Raw genomic sequence first — 16,592 nt, 5'->3', positions numbered from 1 at the left:
GTGGCATCCCTCCCCCTCCACCCCCATTGCCCGGCATGGGTGGCATCCCTCCCCCTCCACCCCTCCTGCCTGGCATGGGAGGCGATCATATAGAAGCTGTGGTTGCCTCCCAATTCAGCTGCCCTCTTGGCTCGGGCAGGCCTCCCTGGAAGACGGTGAAGACGCCAACGTTGAGAATGAAGAAGCTGAACTGGCAGAAGCTGCCCTCCAATGTGGTGAGAGGTGGGTGCTTCTGTCATAAAGTCACTGCTGCTTTAGGGGTCATCCAGGGGAGAAAACACTATCTTTGAGTTTGTCAAATGTGGTTGACTCCATTTAGTTACAGAACTTCCCTGATTTCCATTACATCTGACCTGCAGAGCTTAAATAAATAGAAGTGGCCTGAAATTTTTAACATAATATAATAACCATTCCAACTAAATCAGTGGTTTGGAATAGCTTGTTTATAACTAAAATTCTTTGAAATTAAAAGAAGGGGGAGGGATGGGAATATTTCCCTAATCCACCATGATATGCTTTAGGCTTGAGTTCTCAACAGGCTCTGATCTGGATTCCCCAGACTTTCATTCTCCAGTTCATCTTTACTTGTGTCTGGGTGTACTAAATTCATGAGTAATAGTCCAGGCACGGATCACATCACAGTTCAGGAACGACATTGAAAGAATTGGAGAGCCGTGAGAATCATTGACTTGTCTCTTGATTTTTGGGTTACATTTCCCTGTCCCAGTGGATCCAAAGAGAAGCATGAAATGTGAGAAGAAGCCAGGACAGGCAATGTCAGCTTTGTCCTAGACAAGCAAGACATCCACTGCATGGAAGCTGGCATAAGTCTAAATAAGGCGTGTTTTCAATCACAGGAGCAGTTAATTGTTGGGATTATTACTGTAGAGACTTCTACAGGCACGTTTGGGTGATGTTCTTTTTAAAAAAAAGTTTTTAAGGAGGTGCAATGGGAATTAATTCAAGCAGTCCTATAGCCAGCATTATACAAGGAGGCTCGATTATAAAATTAAAAACGGAGGAAGGCCACAGTCAGAAAATGTCCAGGTTGTGGCCAATCCCTCAGCTAGCATGCAAGGAAGCAAAAAGAACATCAGCCATGGGACTAGGAAATAAATGGTCAAGGTCCTTCTCATGCTGATCCAGTTTGCCTACCGTGGAGGAGAATGCAGTTGTATAGGGAGGGATGGGGCCGTAGGGCCTCTGTGAGCCCAGTGCTGCATCCCCTTACCAGCGCATCCTGGGGTAAAGCACCAGGTTTAATTACCCTTCAGGCCCTTCGGATCCTGTTTGTGGGACTTGTCCCTCCTAAATAATTAGCATTTGTTCAGGACTAATATGTCTCTTCTTATTTCATTCATCTTCTGAGAAGTGCCCCTTCTAGCAACTCACACCATTGCCCCGAAAGCCAGGAGCTTTCAGCTGTCCCTGTAGCCAGTCTGAATGCCTTGTCTTTTTTCAGAAAGTCACTCAATGTGGGCTTCAGTGAGCAGCAGCAGCGAGGAAACTATAGAGCCCAATTACACAAGCATAGAGCAGCTGTTTTGCTTTCCACAACCAACCCCCAAGGAGAAAACGGCCGCACCAGTGAAGGCAGAACCGAAGGAGGTGAGGAGATCCCTCTCGTTCTTTCGCATAAAGATCACTGCAGACAGCTCATCTAATATGAGATATCTTCTTTTTCTTTCATGAAGATCACATTTTTGGACTCCAAGAAAAGTCTCAATTTGAACATATTTTTGAAGCAATTTAAATGGTAAGATACGGCCAATTTTCGTGACAGTTGACAAAACTTTGAGCAGGTTTTGCATAGTATCTGGGCGGTCCTCATGAAATCTATTCTAGCCAATGTGCTTTGGTGGTCTCTGTTACTGAAACATCTGAACATTTCCCAGTTTCTCCTATACTGTCTTTAAAATACTGGGTTTAGGGGTTTAATTGCATTTTTACCTACAACATCCCTGTAAGTTGGAAAAGGCATTACATCTCCATGTGACAGATAAAGTTGTGGCATAGACTCTTAGGGTGACTTAGGCTGTGAGACACCTCTGGAGGTCAAACCCCTCTTCAAAACAGGGCCAATGGAGAAGTTAAGAATGAAATTTTTTTTTTAAGGTAATCAAAAGCCCAGAGAGAGTCATCTGAGTTGCAGGACTGATCTCTGGCCTTGAGTCATTAGACCAGGGCCAGAAGCAAAATTTGGGGCATAGCAGGGATCCAGGTCCCGATTCTGAGTTAATCACAGAGGCATATCTTTCCTTCTGGATTATTGTGGCTCTCACTAGGGAAAGCACCGAGCAGTTGCACAGATACATGTCTCGGTAGCGTGTGATTGTGGAAGAGGGGCCTTCGGGTGACGTCTGACTCTGCTCCTCCTCCCTGCAGCTCCAACGAAGAGGTGGCTGCCATGGTCCAGAACGGGGACCGGACCAAGTTCGATGTTGAGGTTCTGAAGCAGTTGCTGAAGCTGCTGCCTGAAAAGCATGAGGTCAGGAGGAAAAATGGTACCCTTACTTCACAGAGCTGAACACGCAGTGCAGTCCTGCATACTTGATTCTTTATTTCTCATTAGATAGAAAACCTGAAAGCCTTCAAAGAGGAGAAATCAAAGCTTGCAAAAGCAGATCAGTTTTATCTTCTCCTCCTTCAGATTCCCAGGTAAGGGTGTTGGTCATGAACTTCAGCCCAGTCTTTTTCTGGGTTTACCTCTGGGAAGTTGAAGTTTCTTTACAGGATCCTCAAAGACAGACACTAATGGATATAGCTGGTGGATTCCCCCTTCCACCTTAGAGCCATCCATTCCCCCTTACCCTTAGATAAAGGGCTGTTGCTGCTGCAGCACCTCCTCTCCCTCTGAAGTAGCAGAAGCTGGCCCAGGCCCAGGGTCAGACCTGCCCAAGGAAGACACATAACAAAGGCAGTGCCAAATGCAATGCTAAGAAGGAGGACCCCATATCGCACATGGTGGTCAGTCTTCTCTTTGCTGATCACAGTGCGTCAGCAGAAACTACATCCCCACTGATCCCCAAGGCAAGCGGCAGCCGCTGGTATGATGTGGATGAGGTTGACAGCCATGTTGTGGGGTTGCCAGACTTACTGGTGATGTGGGAAGAGGGCCACTGTGCTGGCCAAGATCACAGTGCCTTTAAGCTTTTAATCAATCTCCGTCCTTAGCTACCAGCTGCGCATTGAATGTATGCTGATCTGTGAAGAGACCACCGTTGTGCTGGACATGATTCAGCCGAAAGCTGAAGCCATCCGGAGAGCCTGCGAAGGTAAATGACCTGACCTTATTTCTGGGTCTTAATTATGACAGCAAGCTGTAAACCCCGCAAATACTCCCCTGGAGCTCTGCAGTGAGTCTACACAGCCCCCCAAAAAGTCCCCTGTGGTCCATTCACTGGTTTGCTACAGAATACAGGGTGCAGCTTTAGGTATCTCCACTGATGGTCAAAGCCCTTAATAGGACCAGAGATCATTTTCCCTCACCCTCAGGCCTCTTTTTCTGCAGCAGCTGTATTCTCTGAAACACATTCAACAGGGAAGCATTGGAAGCTTGTCAGCCCTTTCAAAGGAGCTGAATTTAAACAGCGGAGCTGGCCCTGTTACAGCTAATTCATCCAGCATTATTTACCATGTTAAGACCTTCACACCGCAATTTTCTCTGCTGCCAGAAAAGCACACCCCCCCAAACTTCCCCCAGAAAGTAGTGATGCTTTCGTTTTTCCCTGCCTACAAATGGAACCAGAAGAAAAAGTTTATTTTGAGAGATTATGCAATAGGTTTCAGCTTCCTGTGGCAGGAACCTCAGGTCCCACTCTGCTGAGAGCAGGATGCTCTTGGCACTGTCAAGTGCTGCCTGTCCTACAGAACCAGTTCCCCCAACTCCTGCCAGGGGTTTCTTCAGCTGGCATTACAGCTGCCTGCTGGGATAAATTGAAGCTTCCCCCAGGAAGTGTTTTCCCAGCAGCCCAGTTGTCCTTTTGGAGCTGTTCCTGCCTCAAAGCTGAGAACTTCAGAAAGCACACCACTGCAGCACCCTGCCATATGAGCAAGGACAGGGACTGTACCCTTCATGCCCTGATAACCACCTCCACCATGCGAGACCAAGAACAGGGCGAGCGTGTCTGGTTTTAGCGGCTGGCAGATAATCGCAGGGCTGTCAGAACTGGCTTCACTGTGCAGCTGAACTGAGTCTGCAAGATTACAATTGCAGCCCAGTTACCCTCGTCCACACCAGGGTAAATCGGGGTACTTCCAAGGAAGGCAACAAGTTGATGGCTGTTAGTGAGGAGGGTCCAACTCAGGTTATTTTCTATCAGGAATGAGAGACCAGATGTAAAGAAAGAAAGAAATGTAAGTCAACAAAAACTTTTACAGCTCGTGGGATTGAATCTATGTAGAATCAGTTTCTCTGCAGGTTGGGCCATTGGGCTGCAAAGCTGAAATATCAGATTTGGTTTGGTGGAATTCAGAATCCCAATTTCAGTGCAGTTTAGGAAATGTTCTGGTGTAACAGAGGCTTTTGTTTAAAAGTCCTTTATGTTTTTCAGATCTTCTGAAGAGTCATCGCCTGCCGCTCTTTTGTCAACTGATTCTCAAAGTTGGAAACTTTCTGAACTACGTAAGGACTTCTTTTGTCTTGTCCTCCCCCCATTACAGTATGTGGATGATCTCCTTTAGGGTTGTAATTTGGGTGGACACAGGAGTTACATCTGCTTTCTTTCTATCTTGTAGGGAAGTCACACAGGCGATGCCGATGGGTTTAAAATCAGCACTTTACTCAAACTAACAGAAACCAAAGCAAACCAAACCCGCATTACGCTGCTCCACCATATTCTGGAGGTACCACTGCCAAGTCCTGGGTGATAGGGAAGGGGGGGGATTTTGTCACAGATGAACCATTTCTCCTACTCTACTTTCAGTTAGTGCCACACGCTCATATTCGTATCCTCCCTGGCTAGCTGCAGTGTTGCAAGTTGGGAGCGTTCGTATCACTTTGGCTGGTGGAGGCTGCTTGTGGGCACTACTCAGGAAGCTCCTTGTTTTAAGATTTGTTCTGCTTTCCTCCAGCATCTTTCCCCACAATGTCTGGAACTTCCTTTTTCGTATTTGTGCAATCTCCACATCATCAGCTGCAAACCACAGAGCACATGGCTACCAAAGCTATCCTGGCTGGTCTGTACCCATTCAGCCCTTCTGCCTTTCTATGGCCTCTCCCTTTTTCACCAGACTTTGTCCGAGCTTTTCATGCTCCTCTCCAAGCCCCCATGGCTTTCTTATTCCCTGCAATGCTGTTTTTTCCTTTTTTCTTCGTGCTCTGCTCTGCCACCTTCATTCATCAAGGTCCTTCCATTCCAGTTATGCATGTTCAAGCCCTGCTTTAGCTGGCAGTAGCTTCAGCAAGCACAACCATGAAAGTAAATTATGCAAATAATATTCAAGCCCTTTTGATACCCTCCTGGGTCTGTAGGAAGTGTCAGACTGCATCAAACCACAGTCCTGCTTCCTCCCATGGCCAAGAGTAGGTGTCTCAGAAGAGGGTAGAAGAAGAGCTCAGCAGCAGGTCAGCTTTGCTTTGAACTATGAGTATTTCTCAACATTCAGCCCTCTTGTATGTTTTTATAGCCTGGGAGCAATGCCTTCCCTCTCTGAACGTGCCATCCTGTTTTGAATGCGGCTTGGCTGTGCGAAGCAAAGCAAACTGCAGAAGGGGAGCAGCAGCAGGACATACCGCAGTCGTCCTTCCCGAGCACTTCTGCCCATGTCTCTTCCCCCCACCTTCCTCTCTCAGCTCCTACTACACAGCAAATAACACTTCTTTCTCTCTTGCGCTTTAGGAAGTAGAAAACAGCCACACGGACCTACTGGAACTGCCAAAGGATCTTGAATATGTTTCAAAAGCAGCAGGGTAAAATTGTGTGTCACTTCCTTCAAATTAAAAACAAAAATAAATTCCATACACATCAACAATGTACCAGAAATTAGGGGACACGCAGCTGGTATAGCACATTAACAAGATGGCATCTTATTTAGTTTTAACCGAAGGATTTGGTTGATGAATGTTGAAACCCCATCGTTCTACTACAGCTGGCAACACTTAGGGCTGAAATTTGCAGAGTGTTCAGTTAATGCTGCCTCCCAGGCCCTTCCAAAATCTGCACTGCCTTTGTGGTAGCAGGAGCTTCTGAAGGCCAACTACCCAGAAGCATTTCTGAAGTGCCTTCAACCAGGGAAAGTGAACTGATGCCGAGCTCTGAGGGTGGAGAACAGCCCTTTGAATGGGTGGACTTTTCTGGGGGCATTCATCTACGCAATACACAAAGTTGCAGGTAGACCTGGCAGCCTTTTCATAAGTGCTGTGGAGGGAGGCTGTTTCCCATGAGCTCGGACTGTATAGAGAGTTCAGAGCTCAGGTTTCAGTTCAGTGAAGTGGTGGCAAGCAGAGGGACAACCAAACCACCAGCTCAGACTTGTCCACTCTTTGGTGAGTGCAGGATGCTGGAGTGTCAACTAATACGGGGGTTCCATGTGATTTCAGAATTAATCTTGATATTATACACACGGAGTCCAGTACCAATTTAAAGAAGTTGCTGGAGCTTCAGCGAAAGGTCTTATCATCAAACAACGATGTGAAACAACAGTATGAGAAACCTATCCAGGTCAGTAATGGAACTCCCTTATATCTCCCCCATTACACACACAGAGGCAGTGCAGGGTAGCTGAGGAGGCTCATGAGAGGGCGGAAAATATTGCCGCAAGATATGCTCTCAGATTTGGAAATATGCTGTGATGCCACACAACCCATCGGTGTTTATTTGCCACCTCCACCCAAAACCTAGATACCGAAGGCCCCTGCCCCAACTGCTCTCCCCACTCTGTTCTGTGACTCCTCACTTTGAGTGAAGATGTTCACTCTCTGTGTGAATCACCAGAGTAAACCCCTTCTTTTGGGATTAAGCTTTGCATTGAGCTTTCCGTGTCTTGCTCAAGCCACCACTGTAAACTGGCAATAGCACAGTCACCAGGAGCAAAGATCATCTGCAAATCTCAGTTTCTTCCACCCCATAAGCTCTGCTGAAGTTAAACACCAGGGCTCCAGAGCCCTGCTTGAAGCTCTTATGTTGACATCCTTTTTTCTTTAAGTGCACTTCACTCATTGTCCTCTGGATGGTGTTTTACTGTATATATTAAATGCATTTCAGGATAGCATTGATGCCTCCAGAAAGCTGGAAGAAGAATTTGAAACCATTGAAAGGAAGAGAGAAGAACTTGGAAATTATCTCTGTGAAGACCCAAGCAAATTGTCCTTAGAGGACATATTTAGCACCATGAAGACCTTCAGAGATCTCTTCATCCGAGCCCTGAAGGTTGGCATCTGCGCACATGATGCTGAGCATTCCTAGTACTGGTGCATGCCTCTGCTCTGACAGACAGAGGTGGGACAGGCACCCGAATCCGCTGGTTACAGCCCCCTCCTTTCAGCGCTTGGCATGAGGTCATCCGGGGAAGGGGTGTCTGATCCCTGCTCCACTGCATCCTCATGCAGTGCTGGTGCTCCTGGCCTGGCCCAGACCCTGGTGACTTGTGATTTCAGTGGAGCTTTAACTGCAGAGTCACAAAGATGCTTTGGAGTCAAGCGTGTAAGTTTTAGAGGAACGATCTTATGAAACTTAACCTTTCACTCCAACCTGAGCAAACAGGCTCAGAAAGAGGATGTATAGTAAAAAGGCCACCAATTTGGAGGAAATTGTGGCTTCAGTACCTTCCACTTTTGCCTCAGCTAATGGTCAGGCAGAAGACCTGCACACTGGTAGGTAGCTGTGTTAGGCAGATCAGTGCTGCCACCTCCTACTGGGATGTGGCAGAGTCCTGGCCAAGGCAGTGGTGTCCCTCTCACCCTCTTGGCAAGACAGCCCTTACTCCCCATGCCCATTTTCTTTATTGCACAGGATAAGGCCAGAATTTCTCTTCTTCCTTTGCAACCATCTGCAGATCATCTTTCTCGTCATTGACTTTTCTAGCAGACATTTAGCCAACCTTCTTATGTCCCTGTTACCTCACTGCAGGAAAACAAGGACAGAAAGGAACAAGCTGCCAAAGCAGAGAAGAGGAAGAAACAGCTGGAAGAGGAAGAGGGGAAAAGACAGAAGGGAGAAAATGGAAAAGTCAGTGAGTATCTGAAAGGGCTTCAAAAAAGGGAGATGGACTTGCGATCCCAAGTTGGCTGGGAGAGCCGACAGGAGCTCTTTGCTGGTCCTGTTTTAATGGACCAGTAGTGGTAATTTATTTTGTGGGTTTCCAGGTGCTGGCTGACTAAAGGCTTTTAGGTGTCTTACAGCCATAGCTAAGAATTGACTTTTCACAGTTGCAGCTGGGCAGAGAAGATAATTTTAGGTTTGCTGACTGAACAGCAGAGAAAAAAAAATCAAATTGAAACATTTCCGTTAACTTTTTCAGTTTCTAAACATAACTTTTGAATCCCAAATCTAACAAGAAACATTTGACTTCTCCCCCCCGCCCCGCAAAATCCCCATATACACTTGAATGGTCTGTCTTTACCAGAGACAACTGACATCCCAAAAATCTTGCAGATAATGTAAATCTGCCTTTCTCTGGATGAAAACAAAAGGCACAACTGAAAAGTACAATCGGAAGAAGCTGAGAGGAAAGAAAATTCAAGATCATTTTCCTTCCCCCCACCCCACCCCACAGTAAAAAGGCCCCCACCAACACAGATATCAAACAGGAGGTGTTTCAAGGTCTTGGTACAACCAGGCGCAAGGACGGGCAGAGCCAGTGCCACTGGTGCCAGCCTGTAGCACCCAGGCTTTCGGGTAGACCCTTTGGCTTCAGCCAGGACACGCTGCTGCAGGGGCATGGAGCATGGGCTGCTCCCAAGCCTGGCACCGGTGCCTTGCTTTTGCCCAGTGGTTGCTTTTACCGGGACAGCAGTACCTGCCCCAAGCAATAGCGTCACTGCAAAGTGTCCTTCTGCCCCATCTCATGGGGCACCATTCTCTCTCTATATTGCAGTTAAGAAGGGGGTGGTGAAGCAGGAGGAGGTGTGCGTCATCGATGCGCTGCTGGCCGACATAAGGAAAGGGTTCACGCTGAGAAAGACAAAGAACAGACACGAGTCGGATGCACTTCCTAAAAGCTCACCTGCAGAGAGCCCGGAGGAGAGCCAGTCTGGTAAGGACACAGACCCAACTGTACCTGCAGCTATTCATTCCCATCTGCCCCAAGCAAGAAGCCTTCACATTTGCATTTGGGGCATTTTATTTAAGGACACTCTGCAGCCAGTGCTGTGGAGAAGAGGAACAGAGAGCCCTGAGCTGTTGCCAGCCAGGTCTGCCCTGGAGTTAGCAGCAATTTGGAGCAGCATGGCCTTGCACCCATGCTGATAAACCCTCTGAGAGGCATAGCCCATGGGTCAGCCACAGTACCATGCTGATGGAGCCCTGGTGTCATCCCCACATGAGTCCCCTCTGTGCCATTGAGTCTCAGTAGCACAGCTTGTCACTGCCTTGGAGACTGCTGCGCCCTGTCTTAGTCTACATTTGGGAGTCTAAAGCAGCCCTTAAAAAAAGATTAGAAAACCCTGTTTGCAGAAGGACCCAAGTACTTTATGTGCTTTTCAGGAGACAGCCCATGGGTTTAGCTTTTCTTTGGTCTCTTGACCTTGGTGTCAGTGCACATTAGATAAGTTGAAGGCCATTGGCCTACCACAGAGCCTGACTTGTGCACTGTGGCTCCCCTAAACCTGCTTTGCAAGGGCAGGATTAGGCTGGCTGATGGGCAGTTTTGAAGTCCTCATGCACCTAAGCCAGTGGTCCCACCTGGTTCAGGACCTCGCAGGCAGGTTCCCTCTTCCTGCCATAGGCTTTCAGGCACCCTTGCAAGTCTGGGGGCATCCATGGAAATCAGCTGGTTGGCAGCAAAGACACATAGATACCTGCTGAAAACAGAGCAGGGGCTTTGCTGAGCTGGAGCCTTGGAGTCCAACTGGGGTGACCACAGGGTCATCCACTTACACCACTGGTATAAGGAGGGGAGGTGCAGGGAGGATAAGATGGTGCTGCCTCTGCATAGCTGCTTTAGTGTCAGTGCACCCTCCACAGGCAGCTGCTAGCTTGTAACCTCTCCCAGTGGCAGAAACACCTTGGCTGATCCCAGGTGCAACTCTGCAGCTGTGGCTGATTGCATGTTCTGTGTTTAAAGGAAAGAGCATTAAGGATCCACAAGCAGCAGGAAAGCAGATCGATGATAAGACCAAGCAAAACAACAATGGTCATCCCTCAGAAAGCACTCCCCCTTCAACCACTGCCCTGATGGAGATGAGTGGAGATGTTACAAATGCCTCAGCTTCAAACCAGGCATTATCTAAAAACAATGCTGGAGGAAATTTGCCACCAGAGTCCTGGACAGAAAGCCCCTCAGTAAGCTTGGTGGAAGCAGACGGGGACAGTCAGCCCATGCCAGGTGCCGGGATGGAGCCGGCAGACAGCTGGGCAAGCCTCCAGCCAAGCACGAAGAGCGGCTCCATTGCCTTCTCTGCTGCTAACATAGGCACAGGGATAAGGTTTGCAAGCAGCAGTTCGGGCACTGCTCTGAGAGACCAACTCAATGGATCCATCTCAGAAGGCCAGGACAATGAATGCCCAGCTGATGGCTCAGAGAGCTACAGGCTGGTGCAGGAGCCAGAAACCCAGCCGAGCGAGACTGGAGTCGACACTGGCAGTGCTCAGTCCACTCCCTGCAATGAGGCTCATCGGGCAGAGTCGAAAGAGATGGCAAAGGAAAACGAAGACCCTGGTACAGATTCGCTGTTGGACACCTCACAAGAGAAGTCCTTCTCGGAGGAGCCAGCCACCGACTCCTCTTGTTCTGCAACGCTCCCCCCAGGGCAAACTCACACCGACAGGGAAAAGCAGAGGCCATCTGGGAAACGGAGGAAGAAGAAGAGGCACAGCAAAAGCTACTCAGGTAGCCTATTTCATATATAGCCCTCGGGGACTGAGTTAAACTGGGGAGGCTTCCTCATATATTTGTATATATCTGTTCCTCCCCACTTCGAGGTTCAATGCCCCCTGCCCCTAGAGCCATGCTGTTTCATGGAGCTGTTATGTTTTTAAACCTGAAAGAGATTTAAAAGAAAAAACCACAAGCATAGTTCATTCTCTTGACATTTTTAAGTAGTTTATAAAGGGGTAATGATGAATCAATAATTAAAAAACCCATTACACATACGCAGTAAAGATAGCAATAAGCACATCTGTCAAGTGTGCTAAAGACAGCTACAAGGCACAGTTATGTGCAAACAAGAGCTCCATTAGACTCCAGAGCAGTGATTAAGAGCAGTTAATAGTGGATACTTAATCAGCGATCACCCCCTCTCAACTGCTTATAAACACATAAAACCAGCAACATCAGTGCTGCAGTGGGGTTGTTTGGTTTTTCCTCTCCTAAGCCTTGTTGCAAGAGCACTTTGCCTGCAGTGACTTGACAACCTGCCCCAGGGGTACTTTGGGTGGCTCCTGAACATCAGGCCCTTGAGCCATCGCTGCAGGGTGAGGGGAGAAAGTCAACAATTAAAAAAGAGCATCTTGCTTATGCTTCTGCGAAGGATCGTATTTGGCCGGCCAAATCGCTGGACTGCCCCACTGGTGCCTGGAGAGAGCTCAGCCCCCGGAGGCATGGAGCCACCCAGGTCTCTGTCTCACAGCGAACGTCCACAGCTGGTCCCAAACCTGGGAAGCGCATCCAAGTCCCTCAGGCTCTACAGAGCTGAAGCCACCCTTGGGTGGGTACTTTAATCGCAAATTAGAGGTGCCTCATAGGGAAGACACATAGGTCTGTCAGCCTTTAGAAAGATGCAATATACTGTCCAAAGCCTGGTTTCTGCAAGATTCTGGGGTCAAACAAATGGGCAGGAAAGTGGTGGAAGTCTCTTTCTATCAATGATGTTTAATGTTTTTCCTTCCAAGGAAGGTGGAGGAGAAAGGAAAGGAGGGTTTGAATACCCACTGCTGAGAAAGACGACATGGGCTGAGCATCTACCACAGAGGGACTCACCCTTATAATGCTGGCATACCCTGGGGCTGTAGTTATTTACATTTCTAAACACGCTACTTTCACCTTGTTAAAAAACAAGCCACAAACCAGAACTGGTTTCCCAGAGCAGTGGTTCCCAAACTTGCTTCCCAGGAGGCAGCAGGAGGAGCTGCAGCAATGGGAGCACCCCACACTCCCAGCCGTGGCGATGCTTTCCTGACATCTGAAATTAGTATTTCTGGCTTAAGGAACTGACCCCCCTTAAAAGCCACGGGGCTCCCTGGGCATCCAGGGATGGCATCTTAGGAACCTCTCTGCTACTAGACAATGTTTTCATCGTAAAAAAAACCCTGTTGTTACATTTGCCTTGCCATGATCAGCTATATTTAGTGTCTCTCTTTTGTTTAAAAGCAGAGGTTGAGACTGATACTGGAGATAATAAAACAAAAAAAGGTTGTGTGGTACAATGAGGTATGTAAACTCACAAAGGTGTTTCTATGTGAACTAACCACAGCATTGGGACTTCACAGACCTAATCAGTATTCAGCATATCAGCTAAGCTTTTTGTCTTTGTGTCTAATCACAAATACATGTAAAATAAATTTGTTATTCTGATTTTTACTCTCCAGGGTGTTGATCTTGTGTTGAGTGGAGTCAGCGCTGATCTCCCCTCGACACAGGGTCACAACCCACATGTCTGTCCTCTGTGTCAGCAGCCAAACTGCCTTTCCCTGCAGATAATTAAAAGTCATTATTCTAACCAAGTGAATTCAGCTTCATGTGATAAACAAAGTCCTTGCTTTGATCCCATTATTTTCTCAAAAACTGTAAAAATGCAATTTCAGTACCTACCTCCTGCAAAGAACAATGTTTGCTTTGCTTGTGGGTAGCCACTTCCTATAGCACTGTTTAAATACAGGTATCTGGAAAAGGGAATAAAACACTGGACCCAGGGAGAATTACTAGTTGGGGCAAGACACCAGCTCCAACTCAAAGCCAAATTCAGTTCCAGAGTTGCACACGAAGTAGCACATTGGAGCAAACAGACCGTGCATACTTCTTACGTGCATTCATGCAGCTTTCTGGGATTGGAGGGGGGGGGTGTAATTTGGCTTTTGTCCCCTCGAAAAATAATACAGGTAAACTTATTTTCTAGTGAAACTGTGTACCAAGTTCCCTGCATCCTTCATTGATGCTGGCAACATCCAGTTGCCCCTCAAAATAAAAATTAAGGAGTTTCAGGATGAGACTTCCATTTGCAAAACTTTGCCTGTTTTTACAGCAAGTAGAAAGAAAAGCAAGAAACAATCGAAACACCCACTGTACTGAAATTGCATAGTTATGCGTTGTCCTTTCCATGCTGATGAGTATCTCTTATGAACTGAATCAATAATGTCAAATCTCTCACTGTCTCATTTCCTGAAAGGAATGTATTCATTCTCCAGCATCCCCAGTGCCCGGGGCTGGAAGCCCTGCCGGGAGCCCTGCTCCCGTGCAGCCTGGCAGCCCCAACCCCTTCCTGGCCTCCGGGGTGGCAGAACAGAGAAATCTCTGCAGGATTTCCACACAGGGTTGCTTTTGTTCCTGCACCTGAAGCATCATTGCTAGCAAGAGAAAAGGAGATGTAAATTGGGTAGTTACAGTCCTGACTACTCCTGCTCTCCTCTTGGCCCTTTTCATGCCGTACCACAGGATTACATCAAGTGGAAAAGGGAAGTAGCTCTGTTGTTTAAAAATCCTAAGGAAGATTTGCAACAAGAGCAGAAAATAGTAGCAGCGAGGCACAGGTAAGAAATATGTCAGGACCAGTGGTCATGCTGTACAGGGAGGGCAGCTGAAACCGTGAGTTAAGTGTAACTCGGATTACGTATGTTTTAAGCACAGCGATTCCAGCATGCAGGCTTTAAAAAAGTCATATTTGAAAAAAATAGAGACACAGACAGCTTTGAATTTCCCTTAGAAGACATAGGAAAGCAATATAGGGGAATGCATGGACAAACAGTATCTTTATGAAATGACCGAGTGAGGCAGGATTTCCAGCACATGCTTGAAATGCAGTGCCTGACAGCCGCATCGCGCCGGCAGCACCCGGCTGTGCTTCGGGGCCGGGAGGGCAGAGATGAGCTGCACCTTGAACCTCCAATTCCCTTTTTCCTCTGCTCCCATCTTTATGTCACTTGGAAAGGTTAGAGGAAACAAAAATCCGTTTGCTTCTCTTAGTGTCCAGCCACAGTGCTTCCTCACCCAAATGCAGCTCAAGTCCGTCCCTCTTGATATGATAGACTCAGCAAGCCTAGAGCGCTCCCCATCAATATTTTTTCCTACGATGTTCCACCTTTTTTTTTCTTTTATTTATTTTTTTCTTTTATTTATTTTTTTCTTTTATTTATTGTCCCAAGTGCACATGGTCTGTTCAGGTCACAGCACCAGTTCTCTTCTGGCACAGGATATTTCTCTCTCTGGTGGATTTGCTGGATGTTGAAGTTGCTGGGTCTCAGTGAAGACGCAGGAATCTTCTTCCTTCTTGTGCAGATCCAGCTGCAGGGATCAAGACTCCATCCCCTTATCAGTTTTTAGAGCTTCTGTAACAGCAGCAGAGCAAGGGCAGGAACAGCCCGTGACTCTATGAAATAATATTAAGGAGCAGTAAAGGAGTGTTGTAATCAGCTACTGAACTCTTGCCTCGCCTTGACTATATCTTGGTATGCAGCAATTTCTGTATTAATGTTCTCTGAATGTCAGCTTTTACACCCCAAGAGCGGTATCCCACATTATCTCCTTGCTCCTGAAAGAAATGGTTAAGCCTGTTTTCCCATGGAATCGAGGCACTGGTGGTCACACTGCGTTCATATGTGTGCTGGTAACATCTGAACTCATTTCCAGCCAAATCTGAAAAGAGCTTGAAGAAGGACCATTTAAACAAAAGGTGACGGTCAGACAGAGAAGGGATGGTACAAATGCGTGGACTCAGGGGAGATGCCGTTTGCGTTCCCTTGTCTTAGACCCTAGAGAATCACTACAGACAAATGTTCATGTCTGTTCGTGCAACTCCCTTTTTCCTCTCCTGCCATCTTGATGTCACTTAGAAAGGTTAGGGGAAACGGAAATCTTGAAAGCGCAAGTCCATGAGCAACCAGGCTTTGGCAATTTCCTTGCTCACAAATCTACTTGATTTATTCCCTAGAAGATAAAAGAACAAACCAAACAGGGAGCACAGGCCAGTGCTCCAAGACCACAGCCTGGTGAGGAGGGAGGGAAGGGGCAGGAGGGGGACACAGCGCTGCCTGCCAGCAGCTATGACATGCACGTGGCACAGCGGGACGTCAGCCTCCCCCTGCAAAGAGACAGCAGGGTTTGAGAGTCCAGGTTTTCCTTCTTTTTTTTTGTTTTTCATTGTTTTTCTTTAATTCTAGAGAACCAGATGCTTCACTTCCCCTTCTGCAGACTCAGTACTGTCTGCGGGCAGTTTTCTAATGGACCACAAAAATGTAATCAAGCTAATGCTCATCTTCCTATATGGCCTTTGCCTTCATGTCTGTCATTCGAAATGGTATTTGCTTTGGTTATGGAGTGAGACAGGTTCTTAAAAATGACAGTGTGCCACCCCATCCTTCTGACAGCCCTGCTAAATCCTCTAGATTTAGTAAGTTCAGCAATTTAATATCTAGATATTATATATTCTGCTTGGAAAACACAGGACTCACGTTGTTGGACTGAACTAGTGCCCAGCTCAAAAGCAAAGTTGCCCAAACTCTTGAACATCAGGATCAGTTCTGGAAACATGAGGGTTTTATTAAGTACATAAAGATTTAGCTCTACCTGTTTTTAGGTTATCTGAAACCGGTTTCCCTAGTAGCACCCCGACCATTAGATACACACACATGTAAAAACACACCACTTTTGTTTTATAGCTGCAAATAATTTGCATTTCCCCCTCCTCCTGCAGGTGTCACGGCAAGGCAGAAGAAATAACAGAGACCCAGTGAATCACTCACATGTCCCCGGAGTGCTGCCAGCTTCTCAGAAGCCAGGCTCTGCATCGCCAAAACGCCACCGTGGTCACCTCTGCCCCACCAGAACGCACCGCTTCTCCTCGCGCAGCCTTTCGCTCCCCTCCCCAAGACCCAAAGAGCCTCCCCTGAGACTTCGGCCCCCTCGGCCCGTGCCTTACGCTGGGGGCCCATGGGAACGGGGGACGGTTCTGCGCCTGGTGGCATGAAAGGGTCAGACCTCTCGCCCGCTGTCCTCAAAGCCAAGTCTTTGAACCTGCTCTTAGGCCAAACTTGAAATGACAGCTGAGTGTGGCCCAAGAAAGGACCACAGTGTTTAGCGCTCAGAGAAATTTTAAAAATAGCAGTGCCTCAACTAAATTAAGGGTATAAATTAAGCAGTGGCTGTACCGTCACAGGTGGAAGCATGTTACTCCCTCTTCTCATTGCCCACTGATGATTTATATTGGACCAGGTCCAAGACCCAGATCAGACAAATGTATTTTTACTCTCAATCATTTAAAGCAAGGGAAATCGGATACAGGG

The 16,592-nt window shown here is 47.3% G+C and overlaps 2 protein-coding genes across 2 annotated transcripts; both read left to right on the top strand.

Annotated features, from left to right (window-relative positions):
- The first annotated feature begins 35 nt into the window (after positions 1 to 35).
- LOC103920005 (inverted formin-2-like) lies at positions 36 to 5,439 on the top strand. The gene is made up of 8 exons (XM_009327639.1): positions 36 to 222; positions 1,463 to 1,608; positions 1,695 to 1,756; positions 2,386 to 2,488; positions 2,573 to 2,658; positions 3,175 to 3,275; positions 4,554 to 4,624; positions 4,738 to 5,439. The coding sequence occupies exons 1-8, from the start codon at positions 36 to 38 to the stop codon at positions 4,867 to 4,869; spliced, it is 888 nt and encodes a 295-aa protein (XP_009325914.1). The 3' UTR covers positions 4,870 to 5,439.
- A 2,277-nt stretch (positions 5,440 to 7,716) lies between these two features.
- On the top strand, positions 7,717 to 16,592 carry LOC103920567 (inverted formin-2-like). The gene is made up of 4 exons (XM_009328321.1): positions 7,717 to 7,813; positions 9,037 to 9,195; positions 10,225 to 10,989; positions 16,004 to 16,592. The coding sequence occupies exons 1-4, from the start codon at positions 7,717 to 7,719 to the stop codon at positions 16,027 to 16,029; spliced, it is 1,047 nt and encodes a 348-aa protein (XP_009326596.1). The 3' UTR covers positions 16,030 to 16,592.

This window comes from Pygoscelis adeliae, unplaced genomic scaffold, assembly GCF_000699105.1.
Source record: "Pygoscelis adeliae isolate BGI_AS28 unplaced genomic scaffold, ASM69910v1 Scaffold130, whole genome shotgun sequence".
NCBI classification, from domain to species: Eukaryota; Metazoa; Chordata; class Aves; order Sphenisciformes; family Spheniscidae; genus Pygoscelis; species Pygoscelis adeliae.
This window is presented reverse-complemented; position numbering and strand designations above follow the sequence as displayed.

Excerpts from the sequence above, each read along its gene's own strand:
- LOC103920005 (XM_009327639.1), top strand. The coding sequence starts at position 36 with ATGGGTGGCATCCCTCCCCCTCCACCCCTCCTGCCTGGCATGGGAGGC. Across the intron at positions 1,609-1,694 it reads TGAAGGCAGAACCGAAGGAG|ATCACATTTTTGGACTCCAA; the intron begins GTGAGGAGATCC and ends TCTTTCATGAAG. Across the intron at positions 3,276-4,553 it reads CATCCGGAGAGCCTGCGAAG|ATCTTCTGAAGAGTCATCGC; the intron begins GTAAATGACCTG and ends TATGTTTTTCAG.
- LOC103920567 (XM_009328321.1), top strand. The coding sequence starts at position 7,717 with ATGTATAGTAAAAAGGCCACCAATTTGGAGGAAATTGTGGCTTCAGTA. Across the intron at positions 9,196-10,224 it reads CCCGGAGGAGAGCCAGTCTG|GAAAGAGCATTAAGGATCCA; the intron begins GTAAGGACACAG and ends CTGTGTTTAAAG. Across the intron at positions 10,990-16,003 it reads GCACAGCAAAAGCTACTCAG|GTGTCACGGCAAGGCAGAAG; the intron begins GTAGCCTATTTC and ends CTCCTCCTGCAG.